The sequence below is a fragment of the Dermochelys coriacea genome, chromosome 23 (genome assembly GCF_009764565.3).
Source record: "Dermochelys coriacea isolate rDerCor1 chromosome 23, rDerCor1.pri.v4, whole genome shotgun sequence".
NCBI lineage: Eukaryota > Metazoa > Chordata > Testudines > Dermochelyidae > Dermochelys > Dermochelys coriacea.
The window spans coordinates 6,970,923-6,996,757 of NC_050090.1; the positions used below are offsets into that span (position 1 = coordinate 6,970,923).

General features: G+C 48.0%; 1 protein-coding gene across 3 annotated transcripts in view; it reads right to left on the reverse strand.

Annotated features, from left to right (window-relative positions):
- Positions 1 to 1,551: 1,551 nt before the first annotated feature.
- CLPTM1 (CLPTM1 regulator of GABA type A receptor forward trafficking) overlaps positions 1,552 to 25,835 on the reverse strand; it is a 42,506-nt gene continuing 18,222 nt past the window's right edge. For 2 of the 3 annotated variants that reach the window (XM_038381436.2, XM_038381437.2), the window contains exons 6-14: positions 18,082 to 18,167; positions 15,275 to 15,395; positions 13,344 to 13,588; positions 11,873 to 11,966; positions 10,817 to 11,007; positions 8,963 to 9,058; positions 7,519 to 7,654; positions 2,766 to 2,933; positions 1,552 to 2,249 (exon numbers count right to left, since the gene is read on the reverse strand). In XM_038381436.2, coding sequence (XP_038237364.2) covers positions 1,960 to 2,249; positions 2,766 to 2,933; positions 7,519 to 7,654; positions 8,963 to 9,058; positions 10,817 to 11,007; positions 11,873 to 11,966; positions 13,344 to 13,588; positions 15,275 to 15,395; positions 18,082 to 18,167 — 1,427 coding nt within the window. In that variant the 3' untranslated portion in view covers positions 1,552 to 1,959. Of the gene's footprint in view, positions 2,250 to 2,765; positions 2,934 to 7,518; positions 7,655 to 7,767; positions 7,844 to 8,962; positions 9,059 to 10,816; positions 11,008 to 11,872; positions 11,967 to 13,343; positions 13,589 to 15,274; positions 15,396 to 18,081; positions 18,168 to 25,835 lie in introns of those variants that run through there. The other variant, XM_043501709.1, reaches the window with a different exon arrangement.

The window sequence follows — 25,835 nt, forward strand, 5'->3', positions numbered from 1 at the left end:
GCAAAGGCAACTGCACTCAGCAGCCCACTGAGCACCGAACGCCAACAGTGGGCTTGCAGGAGAGGCAGGCATGGGTGGAGGTGGGAATGAGGTCTGTATGGAGTAAAACAGCCATTACAGCATGGAGCTTCAGGCCACGATGGCCACGCAGGGGCAGGCTGCCCACCCGTCTCACAAGCAGCATCCCGGTGCTGAAATAACAGAGGCCAGCAGCTGCAGCCAAGCTCCTCAGAAGTCACCCACCACACACCACCGTTAGGCTTATGCTCAAGCCAGTGTCCCTAAAGCAGGCCAATGCATCTGCCCGCAGATGGCTGTGATCAAACCGCTTGGCAATCAAGGAGAGCGACCAGTGTCCAAGTGGCAGCACAGCCCCTAACCAATTCCCATGGTTCAAACGGAGCAGCAGAGAGGCCAGGGCAGGGCTCATCACAGTTGTTACCCACCCGTGGCACTCTGAACATGGCTCTGCTCACTGCAGAAGAGGCCCGGTCTCCTCAGGCAGTCACATCCACGGACTGCACTGCCTTGGACTCCTGCCAGCCCTGCAGAGCCAACACAACAAACCAGCACAGCCAGCGTAGCTCTCGGAGGGCAGGCTGGGTTGGCATGGCTGAAGCTAGAGAACGCACCGCTGCCCTGGCATCACCTTCACCCAGCTAGCAGGGGCTCCCGGAGGCAGCTCAGCCTGTTCAGACAGAACTGCATGATGCAAGGTGATTTTTGAAAACAGGGTTCTGGGTGCTAAAGCTAACAATGTCATTCCTGCCATTGATAACATGCAAGTCACCTGGTTTGACCCATTTCTGGGAGGTGCTCAGATGGGGGGAGGTCTGAGAACATTAGCTAATTCTGGCTTGCATAAGGAATGGAATGGCTTTAAAATCTTCTCTGTATTATTTATCTTACCATAACTTAGTGGCACAACCTCATTTGGACGCTGTGTGGTCATCCCATTTTAGAGGACAGTGCAGAATTAGTGAGGAACAGAGAATGATCCATGCCTGGAAAACTCAAATGAAGATACCAAAAAACCCCCAGATTGTAACCTTGGAGGAGACAAGATAAACGTCTATAAAACAGTGACAGGTCCTGGAGAAGGTGCTTCTGTTATTTCTGCCTCCTAATACAAGAACAAAGGGACCTTCCACTGAATTACAAAGCGGCGCATTCAAAACCAACACAAGGAAATCATTTTTCACACAACGTGTAATTAAACTGTGAAACTTATTGCCAAGGAAACCACTGAGGCAAAGAACTTAAGATTCAAAAATGGACTGGACATTTATGGGAATTAACAAAAAAACCCCATACATGTGGGAGAAATATTAAACCTTGGCTTCAGAGTTTAGAGACCAGGATGAGACCTGATGAGGAGAGGAGATTATTCCACCTCTGCTACTAGGGGTTCTCACACCTTTCTCTGAAGCAGCTGATGCTGGTGGCTGGGCTAGATGGGACTCAGTTTGGATCCAGTCTGGCAATTCCTATGTTCCTAGAGGAGCCTGCATCTAGGACAGATGTGCAGAGAGATGAAAGAAGAGGGCAAGGTTTAACTTAACACCCATATGAATTTATTCAATCCAGAGTCCATAGTAGAGTGCAATGATGAGAAATGGGACGTGTTCGGATAATCAGCTCTCTTTATGAAACAGAGACACAACTCTGAGAAACTCCTTAATGTCCTAAACACCTGCACAATGGAACGGAGCTCACAATGATTACTGGATGAGTTTGACTTTAAATACAGAGATACGGGGGTTCTCTCCCATGGATACAGCACATCACATGAATGTCACCAAATTCTCAATTCCTACCCACCCCAAAGTTACTGGAATAGAAAATAAAAAGCTTTGGAGCCAGAGGACCATAGCAGCTTACCCCCTTTGCTTTCTGTCCAGTATCCAAGGGGGAGAGTGGAAAGTTAGGCTTTTTTTTAAAAATTAAAGTGAGAGCAGGTTAGTCCTTTTTCTTGTCCTCTGCTGTTTTCTCCGTCTGGGCCCTAGGGGAGCCATCGGCCACGTCCTCCATTACTGGTGCAGGGGAGCCATCAGCCAGGCCCTCCTTTATCACCCCCTGGGTGCTCGTTGCCTCCCCATCAGGTAGCAGTGCAGGGGCACAGTCCACTGAAGCGGTACCTTGTGTTAGCTGAGGGACTTGGCCCTCCCCACTTATTCCAAACTCGTTGACACGCGTCAGATCCACCCGGTAGATCCAGCGCTGATAGAGGTAAATGAAGAAGACAACATCTGTGGGAGGAGAGCAGAGCGAGCGTAAACAGCAGGCAAATCCCAGGCCAGATGCGCACATCTGAACTGCCCAGTTCTTGGTCCCCCATGGCCTATAAGTGCCTGGTGAGCTGCTTGGCAAGAGAGCCCCAAGCATGAGTGACAACATAGCTTAGCTGCAGCCCACAAGGGAAATGCTGAGGCCCTGGGGCAGAAAGCTCTTTTTTCTAATGCTGCATGGGGAACTCACAGGCCAGCCATCACTGGACTCCTGGAAGGCTCAGTGGGAGAAGTGCCATGCAGCTGCAATAAGCTGAAAGAAGTGGGGTCTTGAGTGCTGGGATCAGACACCGGTAGGGTCCCAGCTAAGCCTGGGCGATCCCCACACTGGCTGTGGAGACACACTGACGTGCTACACCCCCAACCCCAAGTAGCACAGTATGTTCCATGCCTCTCTGACATAGTCGTAAAGGAGACGCACTGACATCCTTGCACATAATGGCAGGGGAGGGGAGAGGCTGGCATTGAGCCCCTTACCGTCTCGGAGGCAGCCTATCCTGTACATCATGGGCATTTTGATCACAAAGGCAAAGAGGTCATCGATGAAGGTGTTGAGTGCTTTGTAGGTGAGCATCCTCCAGGGCAGATGGGCTACTGACTTCAGTTTGTAGTTTATGAACAGCTGCGGAGTCATCGTAATAAAACCTGGGGAGAAAGAGGGAGAAGTCAGGCGGTGGGCCACGAGGCTAACGCCCGCCAAGGAATGTACAGTGCTCGTCTGGGACAGGCTGGACGCCAGCAGAGCAGCTGGCCCAGGCCATGGAGTTAAATCCTGGCAGAAATGAGGGCAACCCTTGTGCACAGCAGCTCTGCCATAAAGCTCTATAGAGTTCACCACACAGAGTCCCAAGAATAAATAGCTGAGGCAGAGGCAGGGAGGAGAGACCATCTCAGCTATCTGCAATGGCAGAGTCACATTTTTAGCAGCAAGAGCAATCAGCCATCGAACAAGTTACTGATGGATGGGGTGCATTCCTCATGCCTTGAGCCCAGGCTGGGTGTGCTAGTCCAACTGCTAGCTGCTCGGCTGGACGTGATTCTCTGGCCTGCGCTGGGCAGGTGATCAGACTGGATGAGCAGAGTGGTTCCTTATGGCCTTAAAATCTATTAAATAGAAGAAGGCTGCTCAAAACAGCAGACACTGCAAGGAAGAAGACTCCTGATCCAGTAGTGGTGAGATTACATGAAGGGCCGGAGGCAGCCAATGCTAAGAGCAGGACAGTGGGAGGCAGAGAGGAGGAGGGAGGCAGGCTGCCACAAGCCCAGGGAGTGCTTTAAAAGAAAGAAAGACCAGTTGGCCTGGAATCTGAAAGGAACAGGGAGCAATAGCTTTGGGAGGCTGGTCAGCAGCAAAGCAAGTGAAAACAAAGGGAGTTTGGTTTTCAATGAGGGTCAGGTGTTCTGTGGGTAAATTGCAACATGTTAGCTAAGGGAGGTCACGTTAGCCTTGCAGAGACCAGAGACTGCAGGTCAGGATGGAGTGATTTAAATCTCCTATCAGGAAACCTTGATTTAAATCACTGATTTTAATCTTGCTTTGCATTGGCACTGTTTAGTTCTTTTCCTAAAGAACGGTCGATTCTCACCGGTTGGTAACAATTAAAACATGTTGATTTGCAACTAACTATATAGCCTTTACATTCCATTGATGTTTCTATTGGCTAACCTGGGAGATACACCATACCTATACACATTCTAACCAGTTACACAGCTTAACATACATTTATTCAGATTCTTAATTTTTATTTTATTATGTGAGAAAATGGTGAACGACGTTTCTTATTTACTACAGGATTAATTTTTACTTGTGATTTATCTCAAGAGTTACATTTGCATGGAAACTGAAATCCAATTAAAAGTGCAAAAAAAAAATCCCAGCATTTAAAGATTGTTTCAGTAGTTAAATAAAACTACCTTACATGTACTGGATATACAAGAGGAAAAAATAAGTTTACCAAACGTGTTATGCATTTAAAACTGATTTACTGAAGAAAGGAAGCATTATCTGTAGCTAGTAAATTGAACCAATTGTTTCTGATCACTATGGCCTTCAAGACTTTAGAACTAATAGATCTCATCCTCTCACCTTGGTTTTATTCATCAACTGGAAGAGAAAAACAAGTTTTCCTGCTTTTCAACCCCCAATTGGTTTCTCAGCTCTGAATTAACCAGTTGAATAAATGGAGACAAAGGAAAACTCTGTCTCTGCACTTGCAGAGGTGACCACTGCTGTCAAAATCACTTTGATAAACTCAGGGTCCAGGCATTTAGCCAGGGACTTCCACCATTTCAGTGGCTTGACTTTCTTTAAAACTTTGGCAGCACATACAAACTGATTATTATTTTTTATTTAATTTTAATAGATTATAGTAGGTTTAGTCCTTAATGCAGGCTGTCAGAATTGCACATTGAATTTTAAATAGTGTTGGTTTTAAGAAGAAAGATGTTTGGTATTTAAATAAAAAAAATCTAATTGAAAATCTGATTCTTTTTAAAAATCAGATTTTAGCCCCTGCTACAGGAGGGGCAGCCAGAGGCCTCCTCACAAGCTCCATTTGAAACCAGTAGCAGTTGTGGACTGCGAAGGCTCCACGGTGGCAGCATAATGGGGAACGTGCAGGGCCTAGTGACAAATGCAGACATGGCCTTAATGTGAATGCTCTGCTCTGGAGCAGAAAATGAACAGCTGAAGTCACTGGAAGAGAAAGGAAGCTCAGCTGGATACAGCAGGTTCTTTCAAGTCTTCAGGGAACTTTTCCCAATGGGAACAACCCACACATTGCCCAGAGGGGGAAGATGAGAGAAGACGGCATCAAGAAAAACTAGAAGATGTGGGAAAAATCAATCGGGAACTTGAACCTTCCTTTCATGTTCCCTCCCAACAAAGACAGTCTCTGTCCTAGACACAGAAGGAAGACAGAGGACTTACCTACATGTCAAGCCAGGACATGCATCTACAGCACACTAGCTTTGCACATAGTAAACTCACCACACTGTCACTGCTACAGCTGCTTCAAAATGCAGTGTGCTAAGCTGCATGCCGGCACTTTCACTGTGCTATAGGAACGATCACATGGGACTCTAGTGTGCAGCAAGCTGGTGCCTTGCAGATTCCTCCCTCGCTTGCCATGCACCAACTGGCTGTGTGGACCCGGCCTAAGCCCCAGAGCAGTCAGCAGCCCAGCCACTGAAAGGCAAACATCAAGAAAAACAAAGGGGCCAGAAGTCTTGAGCAATGGCTCCATCTTGAGACACTTGGGCCCAGATAAAGGAAACAGGGAGCACTGTACGAAGTCACGTTGCACTGGGAAATACGGGGTATCCTGAGGAATGCTGGGGAACTCCCACTGATAACTGCCCATGGGGGAAAAAAACGCACAGCCCCAAATCCCCTCTTGGCCCTAGGAAACTAGCTGAAGCCAGGACGGGGATTACGCAGGTAGCACGGAGGTGAGTTTCTCTGAGACCCAGGCAGCTTGTCCACACTACAAACATGTTGCTGGGAGAGCTTCGCTGGCAGAGCCCCCATGTGGAGTAATCCCCCAGGAGGAGTTCTGCCGGCATAGCTAAACAGCTCCGCCATCAGAAGCACTTGTGTGTCAGTGTATTTGTGTTAACACCAAGGGTTTTGCCGGCCTAGCTACGTTGGCTAGGGAACGTGAGTTTCCCCATCCTCCGAGGGAACAAAGCTCTGCTGGCAAAACTTTGCAGTGTAGACTAAGCCTACGTGAGGACGACACTGCAAGCTTGCGAACAGCTTCTATGATCAGAGCCTGCTTGGATTCCATCAGTTCATTTAAGCAGAAGCGGTTCCACCCGAGTTCAAACTACCAAGGCTGGACTTTGACCTACGCAGAAAAGGTAGTTGCCCAGCAATTCACCAGCACGCACTGCCAACGCGCAGGATACAGCAGGAAACGGAACCTCTCTGAAACAGAAGCTGAAGATTAACAGAGTCTGAAGTTGCTATAGTAGCTCCCCCAAGAGCAGGGAATATGGCCAGGAACAGACTAGAAGTGTTACTAAGTGAGGGACAGTGCAACCTAATCACTGCGGCCAAAGACCAAGGGGAATGTCAATACCCAGAGTGGGAAAGGAAATTGGAGGTGCCTATACAGAATACCACATGGCTGCTGCTGGGGCAAAGGGCATGCTTCCAAGTTGGGGTTAGGAGACAGGAACGAAGAAACAGGGGACTGCACCCATCTGCTCTGGATCGTGAGACAGAGCACGAGAGTCAGACATGGAAAATAAGAACGACCCTACTGGGTCGGACCAAAGGTCCATCTAGCCCAGTATACTGTCTTCTGACAGTGGCCAATGCCAGGTACCCCAGAGGGAATGAACAGAACAGGTAATCAACTGATCCATCCCGTCACCCATTCTCAGCTTCTGGCAAAGAGAAGCTAGGACACCATCCCTGCCCACCCTAGTTAATAGCCATTGATAGACCTATCCTCCATGAATTTATCTAGTTCTTTTTTGAGCTGTTATATTCTTGGCCTTCACAACCTCCTCTGGCAAAGAGTTCCACAGGTTGACTGTGCATTGTATGAAGAAATATTTCCTTTTGTTTGTTTTAAACCTGCTGCCTATTAATTTCATTTGGTGACCCCCTAGTTCTTGTGTTATAAGGAGTAAACAACACTTCCTTATTTACTGTCTCCACACCAGTTATGATTTTATAGATCTCTATCACATCGCCCTTAGTTGTTTCTTTTCCAAGCTGAAAACTCCCAGTTTTATTAATCTCATCTCATATGGAAGCTGTTCCATAGCCCTAATCATTTTTGTTGCCCTTTTCTGTACACCTTTTCTAATTCCAATACATCTTTTTTAAGATGGGGTGACCACATCTGCATGCAGTATTCAATATGTGGATGTACCATGGATTATAGAGGCAATATGATATTTTCTGTCTTACTATCTATCCCTTAATGATTCCCAAACAGCAGATGTGAAGCCAGGCCCTTTGCATGGGATATCAGGAGCTGGAGGGCTCCTTACTGGTAAGTGCAACTCAGTACCTCTTCTCTCCACTGAAACCTCATCCTAATTCCAGCCAGACACACCTGATCTGCCTCTAACATGTGCACAGCATTATCCATGGCCTCCCCCGAGTGTGGGCAGACCCCGAAGCTGGGCGTGAGAGGTCAGGAGGCCTCAGACATGGCCCAGCGACTCCAGCAAACTCATGCAACCAAAACGATGCCTTGTGGGTGCTACTCACCAAATGTCAGAAGGAAGCCATAGAGCATGCTCAGGACCCACGAGTACCAGCCTTTGTGCTCCATGTACAGCAAGCTGTACACAGCATAGCAGCCGAGCAAGGGGAAGAGAATCCACGAGAGATACCGGAATGCCATCTGGGGAGGCAATATTCAAAGGTGACTGGTCAGCTGGGAGCCTCACAGAATCCTCCTCAGGATCAGAGGGGGGGGGCCCTGAGGGTACAGGGGCCTGCTAGTCACATACAAACCTCTTTGCAGGCCTGCTGCCTTGCTGGCTCTCAAGCCCCGGCTTCGCAGTAGAGGACTCTCGCTGGAAGGGGGTTTCTGAACAGTGCATGGGGTCACAAGTTGCTAGACACATCCCTTCTCACTCACTCCCGCACCATAGCAGGGCTGGAAGCAGGGTCACCATTTTTTTTCCCTTCCGCCATCACAGCCACCAAGGAGTGAGTGTGCTCCATGGCCCCTTGAACACACTTGTCGCTCCCGGGGCTGCATCTCTCAAAGACGTGGGGCTTAGGGGCTGGTAGAGCTACCAGGGGTCTCAAACTGGGGGTCACAAGGTAACCACTGACAGCTTAGCCCCCATTAAATTACACCCCCATTTTAAATGGGGGAGGGGGGGAGAATCACATTCAGAGGCTTGCTGTGTGAAAGGGGTCACCAATACAAAAAGCGGTAAAGCCACTGAGCTACACCCATACGTTGCATCCCTGGCTCCGGGGATCAGACCAGCAGAGTCGCCAAGAAAAGCAGGGCACCCTTTAGCAGTTCATGACTATGACATTTTACTGAGAGTCTCAGCTGCGTGACGATGGGGCTGCACCAACACACGTGGCTTAACGACATCTATGCCCCAACACCTGCAGCTGTGCCAGAAGGAAAAGATTGAAGGGTGAAATTTGGGGCTGCAGGGCCTACTGTGGGCACTGGGCCATGCATTGAGCTGATGGATGGGATACCATGGCTGCAGACAGGCAAATGGAGGGCATGCATCACTCAAGCAGTTGCCAGAAGTCAGAGAAGAGCTAGATCAAGGGGAGTAGTGAACTGGACACATGAAAACCCACGCACACATCCAACAGAGAGGAGAGGAGGAACAGAACTCAAGGCAAACAAGGCAACAACTAGAAGGTGCTGCGGGTTCAACTCTCTTGCAGGTCCCAGTGCAGCCCAGCTTAGCAAGGTGCTGTGTCCTGCTGGGAGAATAGCAATTTCCCAAGGAATAAGCTAGAAGGGATGACCAGGGAAACGCTATCCAGGGCACCTCTCCTCTTTTGGGAGCAGGATCCTAATGCAGGGTATACCTGGGTCCCCTTTCCCAAGTCAGGGGGTCCCATGTCCAATGGCATAGGAATCTAGCCCACACTATCCTGGGCCCCCACCTCCCAGCGGGATCCTACCATGCACTGAAGGAAATCCTCTGCTAGGCATTAGACTTACATCATCATAGACTTTGGTAGACGATTCTATATATGTTGATTTGTCTTTGAAGGTTAAACGTGGAAAAATCCCAGCGACTTTGTTGTCTCGATCCAGCTGTTTATTGACAAGAGCAGGAGTTACAGGGGAGGCAGTACATAATAAAGGCCACCAACCTGTCCCCAAGAGGCAACCCTCCTGAGAAGGCAGCCTAGCTGGGAGGGGAGGCTCCACATGATCACTAAGGGCTAGTGTCTATTGTCCACACAGCAGACTATGTAGCTCCCTCCCCCACAAGGCCTCGTGTATCAAGGCCTATCAAGAGGGCAAATTATTAAGCCACAGAATGGCTCCAGCACAACCTAGTGCATGAAAACTACCTTCCCGTACCAGGCCTGGATAGGTCTTGGAGGATGGACACACCAGTTATGTGTGAAATACCCTGCATTCCTGAATCAGATGCACCACCTGCCTTGTGCAAGCGCAGCGTAGATGAGGATCAGTGTGTCTAGCAGTGATGCCCTAGACAGAGACAACACTGAAGATCACTTATTCATCAAAGTAGTTTTTTCAGTCCTACATGTCAAGACTAACTTTCCTAGGATGACTAAAGATTAGTGTTTTTTATGGAAGCAACGCATCCCTGTGTTAAAGTGTAATTAAAACACACTGATTTTTAAGCATTTTCTTGAATCTCTCTACAAAATTGTTCACGGTTTGTCATGTTTGGCACCACCGGTTTGCGGGAGAACAGGCTTTTGAATGTTACTCAACTCAACCCATTTCCGACAACACTGTATTATCAACATTTCCACTGATGGTAGGACGTGGAGCTGGGTGGCAGCAAGTCCTCTGGCCACACGGCAGAGTGACACCACTGAAATGATGATTCTGTAGATTTTTACCTCCCAGACCTTTCTATCACTAGCTTGCCCACAGGATGCAGTTTTACTACTCCCAGACTAAACAGTAGATTAAGGCAGGCCTGCTGCTTTGAATAACTGTATTGTTTATGTCATGTCTGCAATCCACGGCAATTTTCATCAGCACACAACTGTTCCAGACAGACCCCCATCTCTCCAGGTTGCAGGGTCACCGTAATGAATAAGTCACCAGGAGTGAACAGAACCGTCACACTGTGAGCAGAGTGCAGAACAGAACCCAAGTTGCCAAAGTCCCACAGCAGTGCTGGGGTGAAATCTATTCATGCAATCCCTCAGCTATGATCCTTGGACGCATGATGCCTACTGGAACCCGGAGAGATTCTTCAGGGAGTGGAGTCCTCTCAACAGCAGCCTGAGGCTCCCAGAGCAGATCAGCAACAGCCGACCCTTGACATCTTCACGGCATGCAGCAACACTCACCTCTTCTCCACATCATTTCCCAAAGGGCTACAAAGGAAGCAACTTCAATGGCCCACTCAGAAATCATAGCCCAGAAGTAAATGTGGAGCAAACAGGGACGGATCTCACACTCACTCACTTCCTGCTTACACTGGCAAGGTGGAGAATTGGGTCTCATACACAGCATCCCTTCAGTCTAGTGCATATGCGGCCCACAACGTATTACCTGGGCCGCAGGGGCCGGGTGACAGGGCAGCAGCAGCTCCGGACCTCTGATCCTGTGGGGCCCACATGGCTGCCCCAGACCCCCCCCCAACACTGCACAGCTGCCCCGACCCTGGACTCCCACCACATGGGATGGGCCGGCAGCCCCGACCCCTCCCCATGAGGCAGCTGGGAACCTGGCGGACCCTGAGCATATGGACCAGCCTTTAACACACAGCTGAGCTGGGCCACAGCTGTATGCTAATTGGGCCACATGTGGCCCGTGGGCTGAGAACCACTGGTCTAGTGCAATGAGCCACGTGCTTACCCTGACATCCATGACTTTTGTGATTTTCCAGAGGTCTATGAGGAGCCCGATGAAGACGCTGACTTGAACCACAAAATTAGTTTCATTGTCCAGGATGTAGAGAAGGACCACAAGTGACTGAAATACCCCGAAGAACACAGAGCGGACGGAGAGCCCCTCCAGAGACTGCCTGCTGTTCCAGAACTGGATATCTAGAAACCAGAGAGAAGAGCATAGAGGGAGAACTACCTGAGCACAGGGGGCCCTTCAGGGGCAGCTGGAGTCTCAAGCTTTCTCCTCTACCTTAGGAAAGGAGCAACGCACAGGTCTTCTTGCAAATGCATTTCACTTCCATGAGTGGGAGTGAGTTGTGTTTTATTTCCCAGCTGTATGAAGAAAATGGCCTGGCCAGCTCTGTGTGCCATGAAGGTGGTTCAGATGAACCTGGCTAGAAACCTATCCAGTGTTAGCAACAGACTGACTTTGCTCTCTCCATTATGTTGTGGACACCGACTCTCCTGTGGCCAGTAGATGTATGGCTAGTGTGTGATCATGGGGTCATTATACAGACTGAACTCCCAGCAGTGTCAGAAGCATGCAGCTTGCTGCCCACAGACTTTGTAAGGGAAGTACTTGAAGTTTGCAAGCCCCACAAGAGCTGAGGAGAGTTGTGAAACTGGTGGTTGGCAGAATGGAGAGAGTGCTCCTCCTGCCCTCAAGCACATTGGCAGTGGGGATGGGGTGGGGTATGTGGGGGCAGGAATGGCAAGGAGCAGAGTGCAGAGAGAGTTAGGGCAGGTAGCAGAGGAACAAGTCAGCTGAGTCAGCCGTGTGGGGCCTCAACAATTCAGCATAGGAGAGCCTGGGCCCAAGTGACAAAAAAACTATGTTTTCCATTTAGTCACATCCATGCTCTTCACCTGCCCCAGATGTTCTTCCTCTTACATTCATGTTGCCACCCCAACAAGGGGCATAAAGTAATTCTGCAAAGGCCAATGCAGATCCAGGTTAAAAACCCTCCCTAAGAGGAGTGAGGGCTGGAGCCAAAAGAGATCTTCACTGCACTGCAGAACTTACCATTTTTGAAGGCAAGAAACTCAAATATGCTGTGAACTATGGAAACGACAATGGTCAAAGCCAGCAGATATGGATTGGTCTCCAAAAGAGCAACCTGGAAAAGAAAACAAAGATGTGAAAGGCCTATCCTGCCCTTCCAGCGAGGACCCACCCAAAGGGACCCAGAGAAGGCAATCCAGACAGAACTGAGGGTTTCAGGTGGACAAACAGGAGCCAGTACATGTGTGGAAAAATAGCCCAACCGAGAGATGCGTTAGGAGGAAAGCAGAAATGCCAACAGATTTCAGAGCCACAGGAAACAGGAAGTTACATTACATCTAAGTGAGTGGGGTACTGTGGGTACTCGCCCAGGGACTGAGCAAGGCCCGCTGTGTTCTAGTTTGAATTCATCTTTCTTGAACATGTATGACCAGAATTGCTCACAGCCTTCCAAGTGAGGTCTAACCAGTACCTTATACAATGGCATTAATACTTCTCTGGATGTACTGGAAATGCCTCGCCTATTATCCTAGCATTGCATTTGCCTTTTTCACAGCCACGTCGCACTGCTTGGTGACTCAGCCATCCTGTGATCGACCCACACACACAGGCCTCTCCCCCCGCCCCCCTTCACTTCTAACTGATGAACCCCCAGCTTGTAGCACAGGTTCTTATTATTAAACTAAGTGCATGACCTTGCACTTTGTACTACTGAATTTCATCCTATTTGTCACTCTAGTCTTCAAGGTCATCCAGTTTGGATGGAGCAGGAAGGCTTGCATCCCACTGCCAGCTCCCCAGAGCCCCACTGATCTAACAGCTCGGGGAGTCCTGGCCTGTCTTGAGCTAGGGAGACAAGATCCAAGAGTAAATCCGGTGATGGTTGACACCATTTTTGTAGAGCACCTTTCAGAGCAGAACAGAGCTGACTACACTGGCCTGTTTCCTCAGCAACAATATCCTGGGGCCTGTCCTGTTGTACCCAGTCACAGGAGGCACTGATAGGAAAAGGAAATGGAAAGGGATCCTAGATGGTGGTGATGTCTGGGCCAGAGGAGAGGGATCAGTAGGGCCATTTGGGAATGTTCTGAGAAGTGCCTGAATGACTTAGGGGCTTAAGATGCATTTTCAAAAGTGAGTTTTGCCATTTGGGGTTCAGGCTCCTCAGTCACTCTTACCGCAGCAGCTCAGGTCTGGCTATGTTAAAATTATACTGACAGCATGAAATGAGGAGCTGTCGGAAAGTCAGGCCAAGACAGGACTGGATGGAGGGGGACAGGCCAGGAGTGGAGAGGTACATTTGGGAGTCGTCCACATAGGGACAGCAATTGAAGCTCTGCGAGTGGATGAGACTGTGATCAGAAAGGGTGGAGAGGCACGAGCCTAGGGCAGAGCCCTGCGGGACCTCTACGGAAAGTGGCAGAGAGAGGGACCCACCAAAAGCAAAGCTGGAGAAAACCCCCCCAGAGGAGATCTGTCAAGGCTGTCTAACCTTTACAGAATCCTGCTCCTCATCAGATTGCTCGTAAAAGTCCTCGCCCAGGAAGTTCCATGGGGACTTGGTGCTCTGCGCGGCATAGAGCTGCCAGCGCCACAGCGAGAGTGGGCAGAAGGAGAGGCGGAAAGGCAGCCGCTCCACTGTCTCGTTGATGGGGAAGTAATCCTTCTGCAGGTTCCAGTAATCGTTGAAGTAGAGGATGGGGTAGTAGTCACCACTGACTGCATCAAACTTCACATCTGCAGCAATGGGAGAGAGCGCAGAGACAGGCCTGAGAGTGCAAACAGGGATGGTGATAGCACAAAGAAAGCTACCTTCACGCACTCAGACGATGAGAGACCCACCTCATCCTGCAACTACAGAAACCATCCTAGACCAGTACCAGCAGGGAACCCCAGACCAGCAACTGCTTCTGTACAGCTGCTTGCACATGGAGTCTGAACCTCCCGGCCTTCCCTCAGGAGAAGGATGCCAGTTCCTGCCGCTTACAGGCTACTCTGAGCACTAAGGGACTGCCAGAGTGCGATGGGGGGGGAGAGGGGGTCTTGCTTTTCCACAGAGGAATGGGAGAGCATAGCACTTGTTCTCATAGTTCTCTTGATGCCCAATTAGGTACAGCATTGTCTTGCACAGAGCTCAAACCTATTCCCTCTGTGTATATTACTGACCAAGCTCAGACTCTGGTATTAAAAGCAGTCTGACAGCATCCAATTAACACCCTCTGGAAACTAGGCCATTTGCAGAACTCCAATACATCAAACTGGCTTCTGGGGAGTTTACGGTGCCAGCTATTTTCTTCATGATTTGAATCTCAAGCTGATGGATTGTGCCAGTCTAACAACCCTGGAGACGGATGTTCATTTAGCCACAGAATGGGTAGTGCATGGGGAGCAGCAGGTTAAGTCTGCCACATACATCCTTCCCTGACAAAGGAACAGAGTCCTTACTTAGGGATCCACCTGGTGAGAGTTTAAGCTCCATGACCTATTCAGTCCTGGGTTGCCACTGAGACAGGCAACACAGGGGCCCAATTACAAGTGTGAACTGTTTTTTTTGCGCTGTGGATGCCTGCTTCTTAGATGCTGCACTGAAGCCATTAACTCACTTCCGGTAAGTAGGCTTGGCGGAATTCAATTTGCATTTTTAAAAATAATTTTGACAGATATCAATGCTTATTTCTTTAAGTGTTTATCCAATTTTTACCTCTATTTTTTCACAGTTGCAGGATATTATGGAGAGAGGTGTTTGACAATAATTATTTAATGACAGACGTTGAGATTAAGAAAGTTAAAGGTCCCTAAAAAGGTGCTCTGCTCTAGTTCTGCTAATGCCGGCATTTAAAACCCTCTTATGCACATTATAGTTAGACTCAAGTTTTCAAGCAGCATTACTTTGCATTACTTCAAGCATCTCTTACTTTGCCTACCTATCAATGTGTATCATCATTGATGGAAATGGTCTTTTGTCAGTGTGTGAGTGTGTATGTTGAAATCGGTGTTTACCAACATTTCCTGCTAAAAATCCAATCCTTCCAGCCTACTCGCAGGCAATGAATAGACGGTAACAATTTAGTTACTACCAACTCAGGAGGAATTTATACTACTGAACTAGAGGGAAAGTCTCCAATATTCCATTCCCCAAACCCTCAACTGCCCAATCCACAAGTATGCTGAAGAAAATAAGCTAGTCCAAAGCAGACAAAACCAACTCCACTCGCATGTAATTACTATGTTCCAACAAGTGCCCCAAACTAGGCAAAACAACAGAGGAAAACTCTGCAGAGAACTGTGATGGGAGGAGATGGCAAGACCAGCTATAAGAATCAGACAGATCAGCTCTGAAGAGAAGAGTTCTTCGAGCAAAAGCACACGTTCCAAAATGGCATCTCAGAGAATGGGAAGTGCTGGTATATCCCAAGTTCTTACATTGGTCCAGAGGCGGTGGCACACTACCCTTCACCCAAGGAGTATGATCGTCCACTATGTTGATGGTGAGATTAGGGTGCCAGTGCGAGATCACCTCTACAGGGCCGAAGTCTTCTGCTCTCTGCAACAAGAACACAAAGTCACATTTGTACAGGGGTGCTGGGGCATTTCACTGCTCTAGCAATAGCAAGAGGGCACCACGTATACAAAACCATCCAATGCAGCTCATTAGATTTGGAACTGTAGGTAATTTTGGATTTGGTCCTGGGGAAAGGATGCACAGATAAAGGCACTAGATTTCCACAATGCAGCTAGAGAGACCACCTGACAGGGATGAAAGGACCTGAGGGGTTTAGGACCATGAGGGAGGCAAAGGGGAAGACAGTTTCATCTAGATCTCGGAAAAACATCGGCAGATGTAGATAGAGTAGAGGAGATAAACTTGGAGGAATTCTGCGTCATTGTGCAATGCAGAATTTTGTAGAAATTAATGTACGTGCAGAATTTCCTTTCCCCCACAGAAATGAGCTGCGGTGCTAATAGCCACCACTAGGGGTCATTGGACATGGCAGAGCCCAGCTCACACATATAAGACACTGCTAGAGGGAAGGAGAGGGAGACGGAGCTAGAGGCTGCAGTTCCTGGGACTGAGCATCAGGCTGTTTCTCCCTCTGGATCCCTGGGCTGGGGGAGGGGGGGGGGGGAAGAGGAAGGTGGGTGTCTGGGCGGGGGGGAGGAGTCCTGCAGCTGGGCTCTGGGAGGGGAGGGGTTGTGGGTGTCTGGCCCCCCGGCTGGACTCCGGGGGGCAGAAAAAACAGGAACTGGGTTCTCATAGGGGTTTCTTGAACTCTCTATTCCTGGGGGAATGTGTGCGCGTCTGTCTGTATTGTTACAAACATACTTGCTGACAGGTATTTTGAAATAAATTACCAAAATAATTGAAACTGGTGTAATTATATACTGTTATTTTGACAAATAAAATGTGTCAAAGTTTTCAGAATTTTAAAAAGATTGTGTGCAGAATTTTTAATTAATTTTTGGCACAGAATGCCCCCAGGAGTATAAATTGTACAAGTCAGCCAGATGGAGAAGGGCACAAGTAAATTCATGAATCTTTTACACATCAAAACTAGGAGATATTTTTTTTACAATTTAAAACCCATAAGAACTCTATTTGTTCTGCTAGGTAGCAAGTGTCTTCATAATACTAGTTTCTAACCCTTCCAAAGGTGCTGCTTTGACAAGCCAGCTCCAACCCACATTGAAAATTTCTGAACCAGGTCTGGAAAAATCACTTCATAGGCCTTTGGCTCCATGTCTCTTTCACTTCAGCCAATCAACCCCTTCAACCGTCCATCAGTTTTTCCTCTCCTATGGGCTTTTTTGTATCTTGTGTTTTTTCCATCTTTGTTCTCCTCCAGGCAGGAGGGAGCGAGAGATTAAACACAAGTACAGAAGAATGACCAGACTGGGACAGGCCAATGGTCCATAGCCCACTATCCTGTCTTTCGACAGTGATCAGCAGCAGAGGGAGTGAACAGAACAGGGCAATTTATTGAGGAATCCATCACTGCTTCTAGCAGTCAGAGGTTTATGGACACCCAGAGCTTGGGGTTGTCAGCACCAGCCAGTCACAGACAGGCAAACAAGGATTAGATCAGATCAGACCACAACCAGCAGGGTGGCCTCTAATAATGTTTCTCTGCACCTTGCAAGGCTGCATGAGGCTGTAAATCAGCAGCACCTGTGATCCAGTCTGGCATCTCCCCAGCAAATAGCATGGGGATGTCCTGGGCCCAGAGAACACTCAGAACAGCAACACACATGCCTTAGGGGTGAGCGTGCCAGGTCTGCCCTTTGCAATACAAGGGCAGGAGGAAGCCTTCTGTAGTTGGTTTCTACTTCTCTATCATACTCAGATTTGTATCCCTTTTCAACAGAGGGTTTAACTGGGCTCCCTTTCTGAGTTAACCTGTTAACAGAGTTCTTCCTGGGACCCTTCTCCTCAGTCACAGACTGCTTGTCACAGGACTGGAGAGCTGAAGTGAAGAGGGAAGTTCCACAGGAGAGACAGAATGGGAAATGATATAGCAGCAGCACACGTATGGGAGCAGGAAAAGGCAGTTGAAACAGAGCCAGGGAGGTCAGAGTCCCCCAGTGTGATCGTCAGATAAAGGGGTGAAGGAAAACCTTTTATCAATACATCAGAGGGAGAACGAGGTAATAGTTCATTAAAGAGAAGGAGCAAAAAATTCTACAGAAACATTTCCGCAGTACCAAGGATCAAGGAGTGTGAACCAACCAACATCAAGACGAACATTTTGGACTTACTAACTTCTGAGTCGAAGTTCTACTTCCCACTGGTTGGGAAAAACATTAACCCACAGCAAACAAAGGAATAGAGATGATTTAAAAAGAAAAAAAATCTGATTTCTTAATTTAAATCATCAATCCACTTGTAGCAAAGCAGCTAATTCCCAGGGTAATGACACCTGGGATACAGCAAATTCTGCAGACATCCAGGTTTTGCTAGGGAGTTAAGATGTACTTTGAAATGCCTTTACCATGTGTTTTACAAGTTAATTTGCTTCATGGCCTCCCTGCAAAATGCTGTAGGCCAGTGTAATCTCTCCAACACCCACCCCAGCAGAGACCCTGACCATCCCTCCCATTCTCTCAAAGTGGAAGTTAGTGCCTGACTGCAGCAAAGTCTAAACGTCTCTCCAAGCACAAAGATGCACCTGGGTGTGGAAGCAGAGGAGAGAGAAAAGCCAGGGCCTCGCTGAATGAGAAAAGCGGCTCGTTACCTTTATCATTTCTGGATCTGCTTCCGTCTCCCCCGTCAGAAGATTCTTAGTTTTCTGGAACCGTCGACGTTTATATTTATTTATCACTAGAAGGAAAGACAGGCAGCCAGGCAGGCAGACATGAGTAATGCTGAATTCTTCCACTTATCAGTCACACTCTCTGCAGGAGGCAGCCGTCCAAAACAGATCCGCTTCAAGCAGCATCTCCCCGCTTCTCCTGAGCTCATGAGTTGGGACATAAAGTGGACCACTAACCAGGTGAATGAAAAGCATCAGTTCTTGGCACTTCCTGAACATCCTTCGTTCAAACTGGTAAAACTAACCTGTTCCTATTTTATAACACCCCTCCTCTGGCCTCCTTTCCCAGAATCACAGCTGCAATGGCAGGAAAGTTATTAAACATTAGCAAACATCAATGCTACTGCATAAATTAGTCAGCAAAAGGAACTACTCCTTTGCTATGGACACTTCCCAAGAGAGTCAGAGACCTCAGACCACCACCACTGCCAGCAGAGCCACCACCACTGGGGTAGAGCACATGTGGGTTTAGATTAGTGTTTCTCAAACTTTTGTATTGGTGACCACTTTTGCAGAGCAAACCTATCAGTGCAACCTTATAAATTAAAAAAACACTTTATTTTGTATTTAACATTGTTATAAATGCTGAAGGCAAAGCAGGGTTTGGGGATGGAGGTGGACAGCTCGTGACCCTCCCCATGTAATAACCTTGTGACCTCCTGAGGGGTCACGACCCCCAGTTTGAGAACACCTGGTTTAGATTTATACAAATATTAAAAAACCCTGGTCAGGGCTCTCAGTAAATTAATATAAGAAAAGCATCCAATGGGGACATAGCAGCTTCTTAAGAAGCTAAGAATGGCCATACTACGTCACACCAAAGGTCCATCTAGCCCAGTAGCCAGTCTACCGACAGTGGCCAATGCCAGGTGCCCAAGAGGAAATGAACAGAACAGGTAATCATTAAGTGATCCATCACATCGTCTATTCCCAGCTTCTGGCAAACAGAGGCACCATCCCTGCCCATCCTGGCTAATAGCCATTTGAACCCTGTTATATTCTTGGCCTTCTCAACATCCGCCAGCAAAGAGTTCCACAGACTGACTGTGGGATGTGTGAAAAAAATACTTCCTTTTGTTTATTTTAAACCTGCTGCCTATTAATTTCATTTGGTGACCCTTAGGCCTTGTGTTATGAGAAGGAGTAAATAACACTTCCTTATTTACTTTCTCCACACAAATCAGGATTTTACAGACCTGAATCATATCCCCCCCTTAGTCGTCTCTTTTCCAAGCTGAAAAGTTCCAGTCTGATTAATCTCTCCTCATACGGAAATCCTCTAACTCCCTATATTATACAGGACTTCACATAGTTACCCCGGCATCGAGCCCAACGGCTTGTTTGACTAAAGCATAACTTCCAGAAAGGCAGCCAACTGGAGAATCTGCCCCTTCCCTTGGCAGTTTGCACCCATGGTTAATCACCTCCATGTTAAATTTGTGCCTTACTTATAATAAAACTGTCTGGCTTTAACTCAGTAGCAACCTTGCATATTTCAAAGATGGTCTCTGCAAAAGCCACATTGTGTAGATTTCTATAAACCTCACCGAGATTATGCTCAGATGACATTCTACCTAGCTTCATGTTACACAACAAAAGACAACCACATTCCCATCCTATGCAGCATGACACTCCCTTTCCAACAAAAATCGCACCCACCCACTTCCGATTCATAGCACATTGCTTTTCTGTAACCCTCTAGGATCATCCCAACTTCTCCATGACTTCTCAGAAATAAATTTCACTTACCATTCTTCAGAAGCCAACTCCTAGATCTGTTGATGCCCATCTGTTCAATTTTTGTTTTGGTTTGTTTTTTTAAAACACAAACATGTCCCTTTCCAAAGGGCATTTATTCAAATTTGTATAACAAAAATAGACACAGAGTTTAAAGCCAGAAGGGACCAATGATCTCTAGTCTGACTGTAAAAGGCCTTTGAATTAATTCCAATCTTGATTTTAAGTGAGTCAGTGACGGAGAATCCATGAAAACCTTGTGACTTTACTAAAAAATAACTAAGGGGGTGGGGGAGAGGATGTGGAGGAATGACTGCGGAAGCCCCATAGGAGGGACACCCCTCCGCCACAGGGGGCACAGAGCCCCTGCTCCAGCCTGCAGCCGTGGTGCAGGGGTGCACAGTCCTTGCTCCCACTCCAGCTGCAGCCATGGTGGGGGGGGGTGGGGGGTGAGGGACATGACCTGGATGCAGCCCTGAAGGATGCCAGGGCAGGGGGGGGCCCCCGCACACAACCTGGAGCACATAGCCACGGCAGGGGGCCAGCAGGGACACAGCCCCAGCCAATGGGGTGGGGGGTGCATGCCTTATGTTACAGGGCTTATTCCTTCACTCCCCCACTTCCCTGGTCCTTCTCACATGGAGAGAGCAACAATACCTGAAGTCCGAAGGTGCAAACAATTCAATGTTTATTGGGGTGAACTTCCAGCAAGCTTAAATCCAAAGTTCCTTTTTCCTTATTTTCAAATCCCAATTTACTTCCTGTTTGTCCCTAATTTATATAGTAATAGTCTCAGTTATACCTTAACCAATCATTTTACTGAAACTTACCTAACCAATCTTAACATATCGTAACATGATTAGCTAACCAATTATATCCCACCACCTTAGCTTACACCCAGCAAAATTATACAGTAGCCAAAAAAAAAAAAACAAAAAAAAACAGAACCAGACACAGACCATGCAAACAATAGCAAAGTATTCAGAGTAGCAGCTGTGTTAGTCTGTATTCGCAAAAAGAAAAGGAGTACCGGTGGCACCTTAGAGACTAACAAATTTATTAGAGCATAAGCTTTTGAAGTGAGCTGTAGCTCACGAAAGCTTATGCTCTAATAAATTTGTTAGTCTCTAAGGTGCCACAAGTACTCCTTTTCTTTTTGCGAAAGACATAAGGGTTTCCCAACTGTCTATTGATAAGTGATTTCCTACCAAACAGAAAACTATCAAACTAAGTTTCCCTTTACATATTCTAGACTCTTCCCTTTATCTGGAGGTGATAGATCGGATCATCTTTCTAACAGTCCCAGATTGCCTTATTTCAATATGACTAGTTTGGAATGTGAGCATGACACCATACACTTCCCAGCTTATGGCTGCCTCTGATGCTTAGCCAAAGGCCTTAGCCTAAGAACAGGGCCTCAGACTGTCACCGTGAGAGAAGGCCTTTACGCCGGCAGACAGTGATTTTGATTCTTTTCTACCTCTAGAACTAGCTAAATGATAAACATACCTACATTGTTAAAGTATACGCCTTTACAGACAGGCCTGAAAATCTATATCCTAACACTCCAGCTGCAGCCATGGCCGGGGTGTGTGTGGGGGAGATGTGTGTGGCATGTGCATAGCCCCGGCAGGTGATGGGGTGGCATGTGCACAGCCCCCGCCACAGCCTGGGGTGGGGTGGGGGGGCAAAACCCTGATGGGTGGGGGAGGGGGTAATGCTGAGAGCTGAAGAAGTCATGGAGGTCCGATAATGTCACAGAATCTGTGACCTCCATTACTAAAAATTGTATCCTTACTTATAAACTGTGTTCAAATCACCCATTAATCTTTGCTTCAAGCTCAACTCATTGACTATCCTGATGCTTAAATTAATGAAAACAATCACTAAACCCAGTCAGTTTAATGGCTATCTATAGAGTAATGGCCGACAAGCAGGACACTTCCAGTGTGAGGGCATTCCCAGTGGGGATTACTGGAAGCACCTACATAATGAAGGTTCCGGACTCCCTGGTCCCATTGTAATAACCAGATGGAGCGATTCATTCAGAGGAGAAGCAGACTGAGGAAGACGCAGGGTAGCTGGAACGGTAGAGCCATTGGGAAACAATGACCCCTCTGTGTGCATTCAGTCCATAGACAAGTACAAACAATTTGCAGAGAGTTGTGTTCAATAGACCACAACAAAATGAAAGTGAGCAGCATATCTGAGTAGCTGCCTTATGGGAATCCTGCAGTGACTCTTGTTGCAGGGATGATCTGACAACAAATGATCATTCTAGTTTTAAGCTCCCTCTAGTGAGAGAGATTCAATCCTTTGCCACCTTGATGAAAGGACAGAATCCCAATTATTTTATTTCCATTAATGAAGCAACCCATTTAAAACAAGCATCTTAGGGCTTTTCTACATAGCCAGTCAGGGTGGAGCCTACAGCTCACTAGTTTGTCAAACCAACTCGACGTGTGGTCCCCCCTAGAGTGCACTAAAAGTTCCCGTGTGCTTTAACATGCTCCCGTTTAACAGCAGTACGCCATAGTGCACTATGGACCATTCTGTGCCCTGTAGCAAGGCCAACCTAGCTTAGAGAGGAAGTGAAAGCAGCTGTAAAAATATGGAAGGGGAATTCAATAGTAATAAACATAAATCAAAATCTCAGAATGGTAGAAAATTTATAAGGAAAGCAAAGGCACACAAAGAGAAATCTATGGTCAGTAGAGTTAAGGGCAATAAGAAGGAGCTTTTTAAATATATCAAGAACAAAAAGAATCCTATTAATGGTACTGGTCCATTACTCAATGGAAATGGTAGAATTATCAAAGAAAAGGCAGAAATGTTCAATAAATATTTGTTCTTTATTTGGGAAAAAGCCTCATATAGTCAAGTTATATGATGACGCTCTTTCCATTCCAATAGTAAATTATGAGGATGTTGAAAAAAGTTACCTACTTTTTCATAACTGTTGTTCTTTGAGATGTGTTGCTCATGTCCATTCCATTCTAGGTGTGTGCGTGACCATGTACCTAGTCGTCAGAGATTTTTGCCTTAGCTGTATCCATAGGATCAACTGTGGTGCCCCCTTGAGTGCTGTGCTCATGTATCAGTATATTAGGCACTGCCAACCCTATGCCCTCTTGGTTCCTTCTTGCTGGCAACTCCGACAGAGGGCCAGGAGAGAGTGGGTTAATGGAACAGACATGAGCAATACATCTCGAACAGCAGCAGTTACGAAAAGGTAGGTGTGATGCTCTATACCCTAGCCCAGTCCTGCTTGATCTTCACGAGGATTCTGTAAAATGAACGGAACTTGAGGAAAGGCGCATATCAGAGCACTCGACAATGGGAGCAGGAAAGCACCTGACAGGGAGCCTCTCTCAGACCCCTGAATGGAGCAGAAAAGGTGGCACTTCCTGTTCTGCCTGGACGTGAAGAGGTCCACCAGGGTAGTTCCCCACCTTTGGAAGATGATGCTGATCACTTCTGGATGGAGGGACCACTTGTGGCGAGATGAGAAGGTCCTGCTTAGGCGATCTGTCAAAGCATTCTTGGCCCCGTGGAGGTGAGCGGCCACCAGATGGATGTCATGTTGTATGCAGAAATCCCATAGCTGGAGGGCATCTTGGCAAAGAGCAGATGATCTGGCTCCGCCTTGCTTGTTGATATAGAACAGAGGTGGGAAAACTACAGCCCGCGGGCCGACCGTCCTGCCTGGCCCTTGAGCTCCTGGCCAAGGAGGCTAGCCTCCAGCCCCTCCTCAGACTCTGGGGGACCGTAGCCAGGAGCTGAGCCTCACCACCACAGAGGCGACCACCTTGTTCACCGAGTTCATAGTATCCCAGGCCATCTGAAGGGTGCCTCGTGCTACCGTTCTGCCTTTCTCCACTAAGGTGGCAAACTTCTGGACTCGGTCCCATGGAAGGGTATCCTTGAACTTGCTAATGGAGTCCCACAGATTGAAGTTGTGCCTGCCTCGTAGGGCCTGATGGTTAGACACCTGAAATTGAAGGCTGGCTGTCCCATACATTTTCCTGCTTAAAACAAACAAACAAAAAAAAAAAAAAAAAAAAAAAAAGAGTCCCACCTCTTGGCGTCTATTTTTTGGTGTGCCACTAGGCTGGCTCTGACTGTCCCACTCATTGATAGCGGACACAACCAAGGATGCTGCTGGAGGGTGGGTGTACAGGTTTTCAAATCGCTTTGCAGGGACATAGTACTTCTTTTCAGCCTTCTTGGAGGTAGGGAGAATGGAAGAGAGAGTCTACCATACTGATTTGGCAATTTTAAGGACCTCTGGGTAGACAGGCAGCGCAACCCGGGCCGGGATGGTAGAGGATATAACATTAAAGAGGTCGTCAGACTCCTTCACTAGCTCGACCTCCAAGGTCAGATTGACAGCTGCCCTTTTGAGGAGGGCCTGGTGCGCCTTAAAGTCGTTGGGGGTGGGGGGTTGCCTGTTTGGGATGGACCCACCACCGTTTCATCTGGAAAGGATGACGACTGCACTGCAGGGGGAGGGGCGGCTTCCCCTTCCTTGTCTGGGGATGGCTCCTTGGGTGTTGGAGCCTGCTGCGTTACCCCCACTTCAGATTCGGCACCGTGCTCCAATTCTGGAGTCAGTGGTGCTGGAGGCAGCTTGTCTGATGCGGCCAGGGAGGAATGGTGGGAGTACGGGACCAGCATACAAGTACATTCCATGGGTTCCAGACTGCCACTGAGTGGGCCACTGTCTCTGCTGCCACGCTGCCACTGCAGGAGCTGTGCCTGTCTTGCAGGTTGGTGGTGACTCACCTTTCCTTGGTGAGGGGCTGAACTGCCACTCTGACCCAGACCATTGCACATCCAGAGACCAGAGTGGAGCTGTAGAGGCCTGAGTCTGATGACTGAACCTTGTTGGCGACCAGTAAGGAGAGGGCAAGGATCAGTGTCTGTTCGAAGAGCAGTACCAGAGAGTTGGAGACCAGTGCCGCGATTGGGAACTATCCCGGACCAGAGGGGATAGACGCCTGGGAGACCACCTAGGCGATGGTGACCTGCGTCATGGTGATCTCTGGCGGGAGGTCTGATGGTACCCTGGGGATGGGGACTGGTGCCTTAACTCAGGTGTCCCGCGTCTCGTAGGTGGGAGATTGTGGCATGAGAAACCTGGTCTTCTAAACAGGAACCGGGACCGCGGTACCTGCACCTGCGGTCTGGGGACCAGGGATGTTCCACTGATTTAGAGGGCAATTCCATAACTGGCTTGCCCTTGGATACTTGGGGCCTTGGCTGGGCCTGTCGCATGGCTTGGTGTCTACAGTGCCAGCCGGCCTATTTGATCTGTGACCGCCAGGACTGGTTTGGGCACCGAAGGACCTACGAGGAGCTGGGGTCCCTTGCCATTACCAAGAGGCAGATCCCTCGGTAGGCTAGGGGGTCGGACCATAACGGTATCCCTGTGTATCTCGGGGGTGGGTGCGTGACCTGCAAGGTCCTTTTCCTGAAGCCCCTGTAAGGAGAGTGATGATAAACCCATTGTTTCATGTTCTCTGTGTGTGTGTATATATCAATCTCCCCTCTGTATTTTCCACCAAATGCATCCGATGAAGTGAGCTGTAGCTCACGAAAGCTTATGCTCTAATAAATTTGTTAGTCTCTAAGGTGCCACAAGTACTCCTTTTCTTTCTGGGGATCCTGAGAAGCTTTGAGGGGGAGGGGGGAGACTTATTATTCACATTCAAATTTGGGCAGCCGGAGACTGGTGGCTGCTGGCCAGGTGCCCGGAAGGGGGGTGGGGCACTGTAAGCTACTACAGACAAAAAGAAGGGGGGCGTGATCAAATAAGTTTGAGAGCCAATGCTGTAGAATCACATCATAGCTTGCTATCTACTAACTTATCATGTAGACAAGTCCTTAGTTAGAAAGCGCAAGACACATAAAAGGTACATGTAACCAACACAGCACTA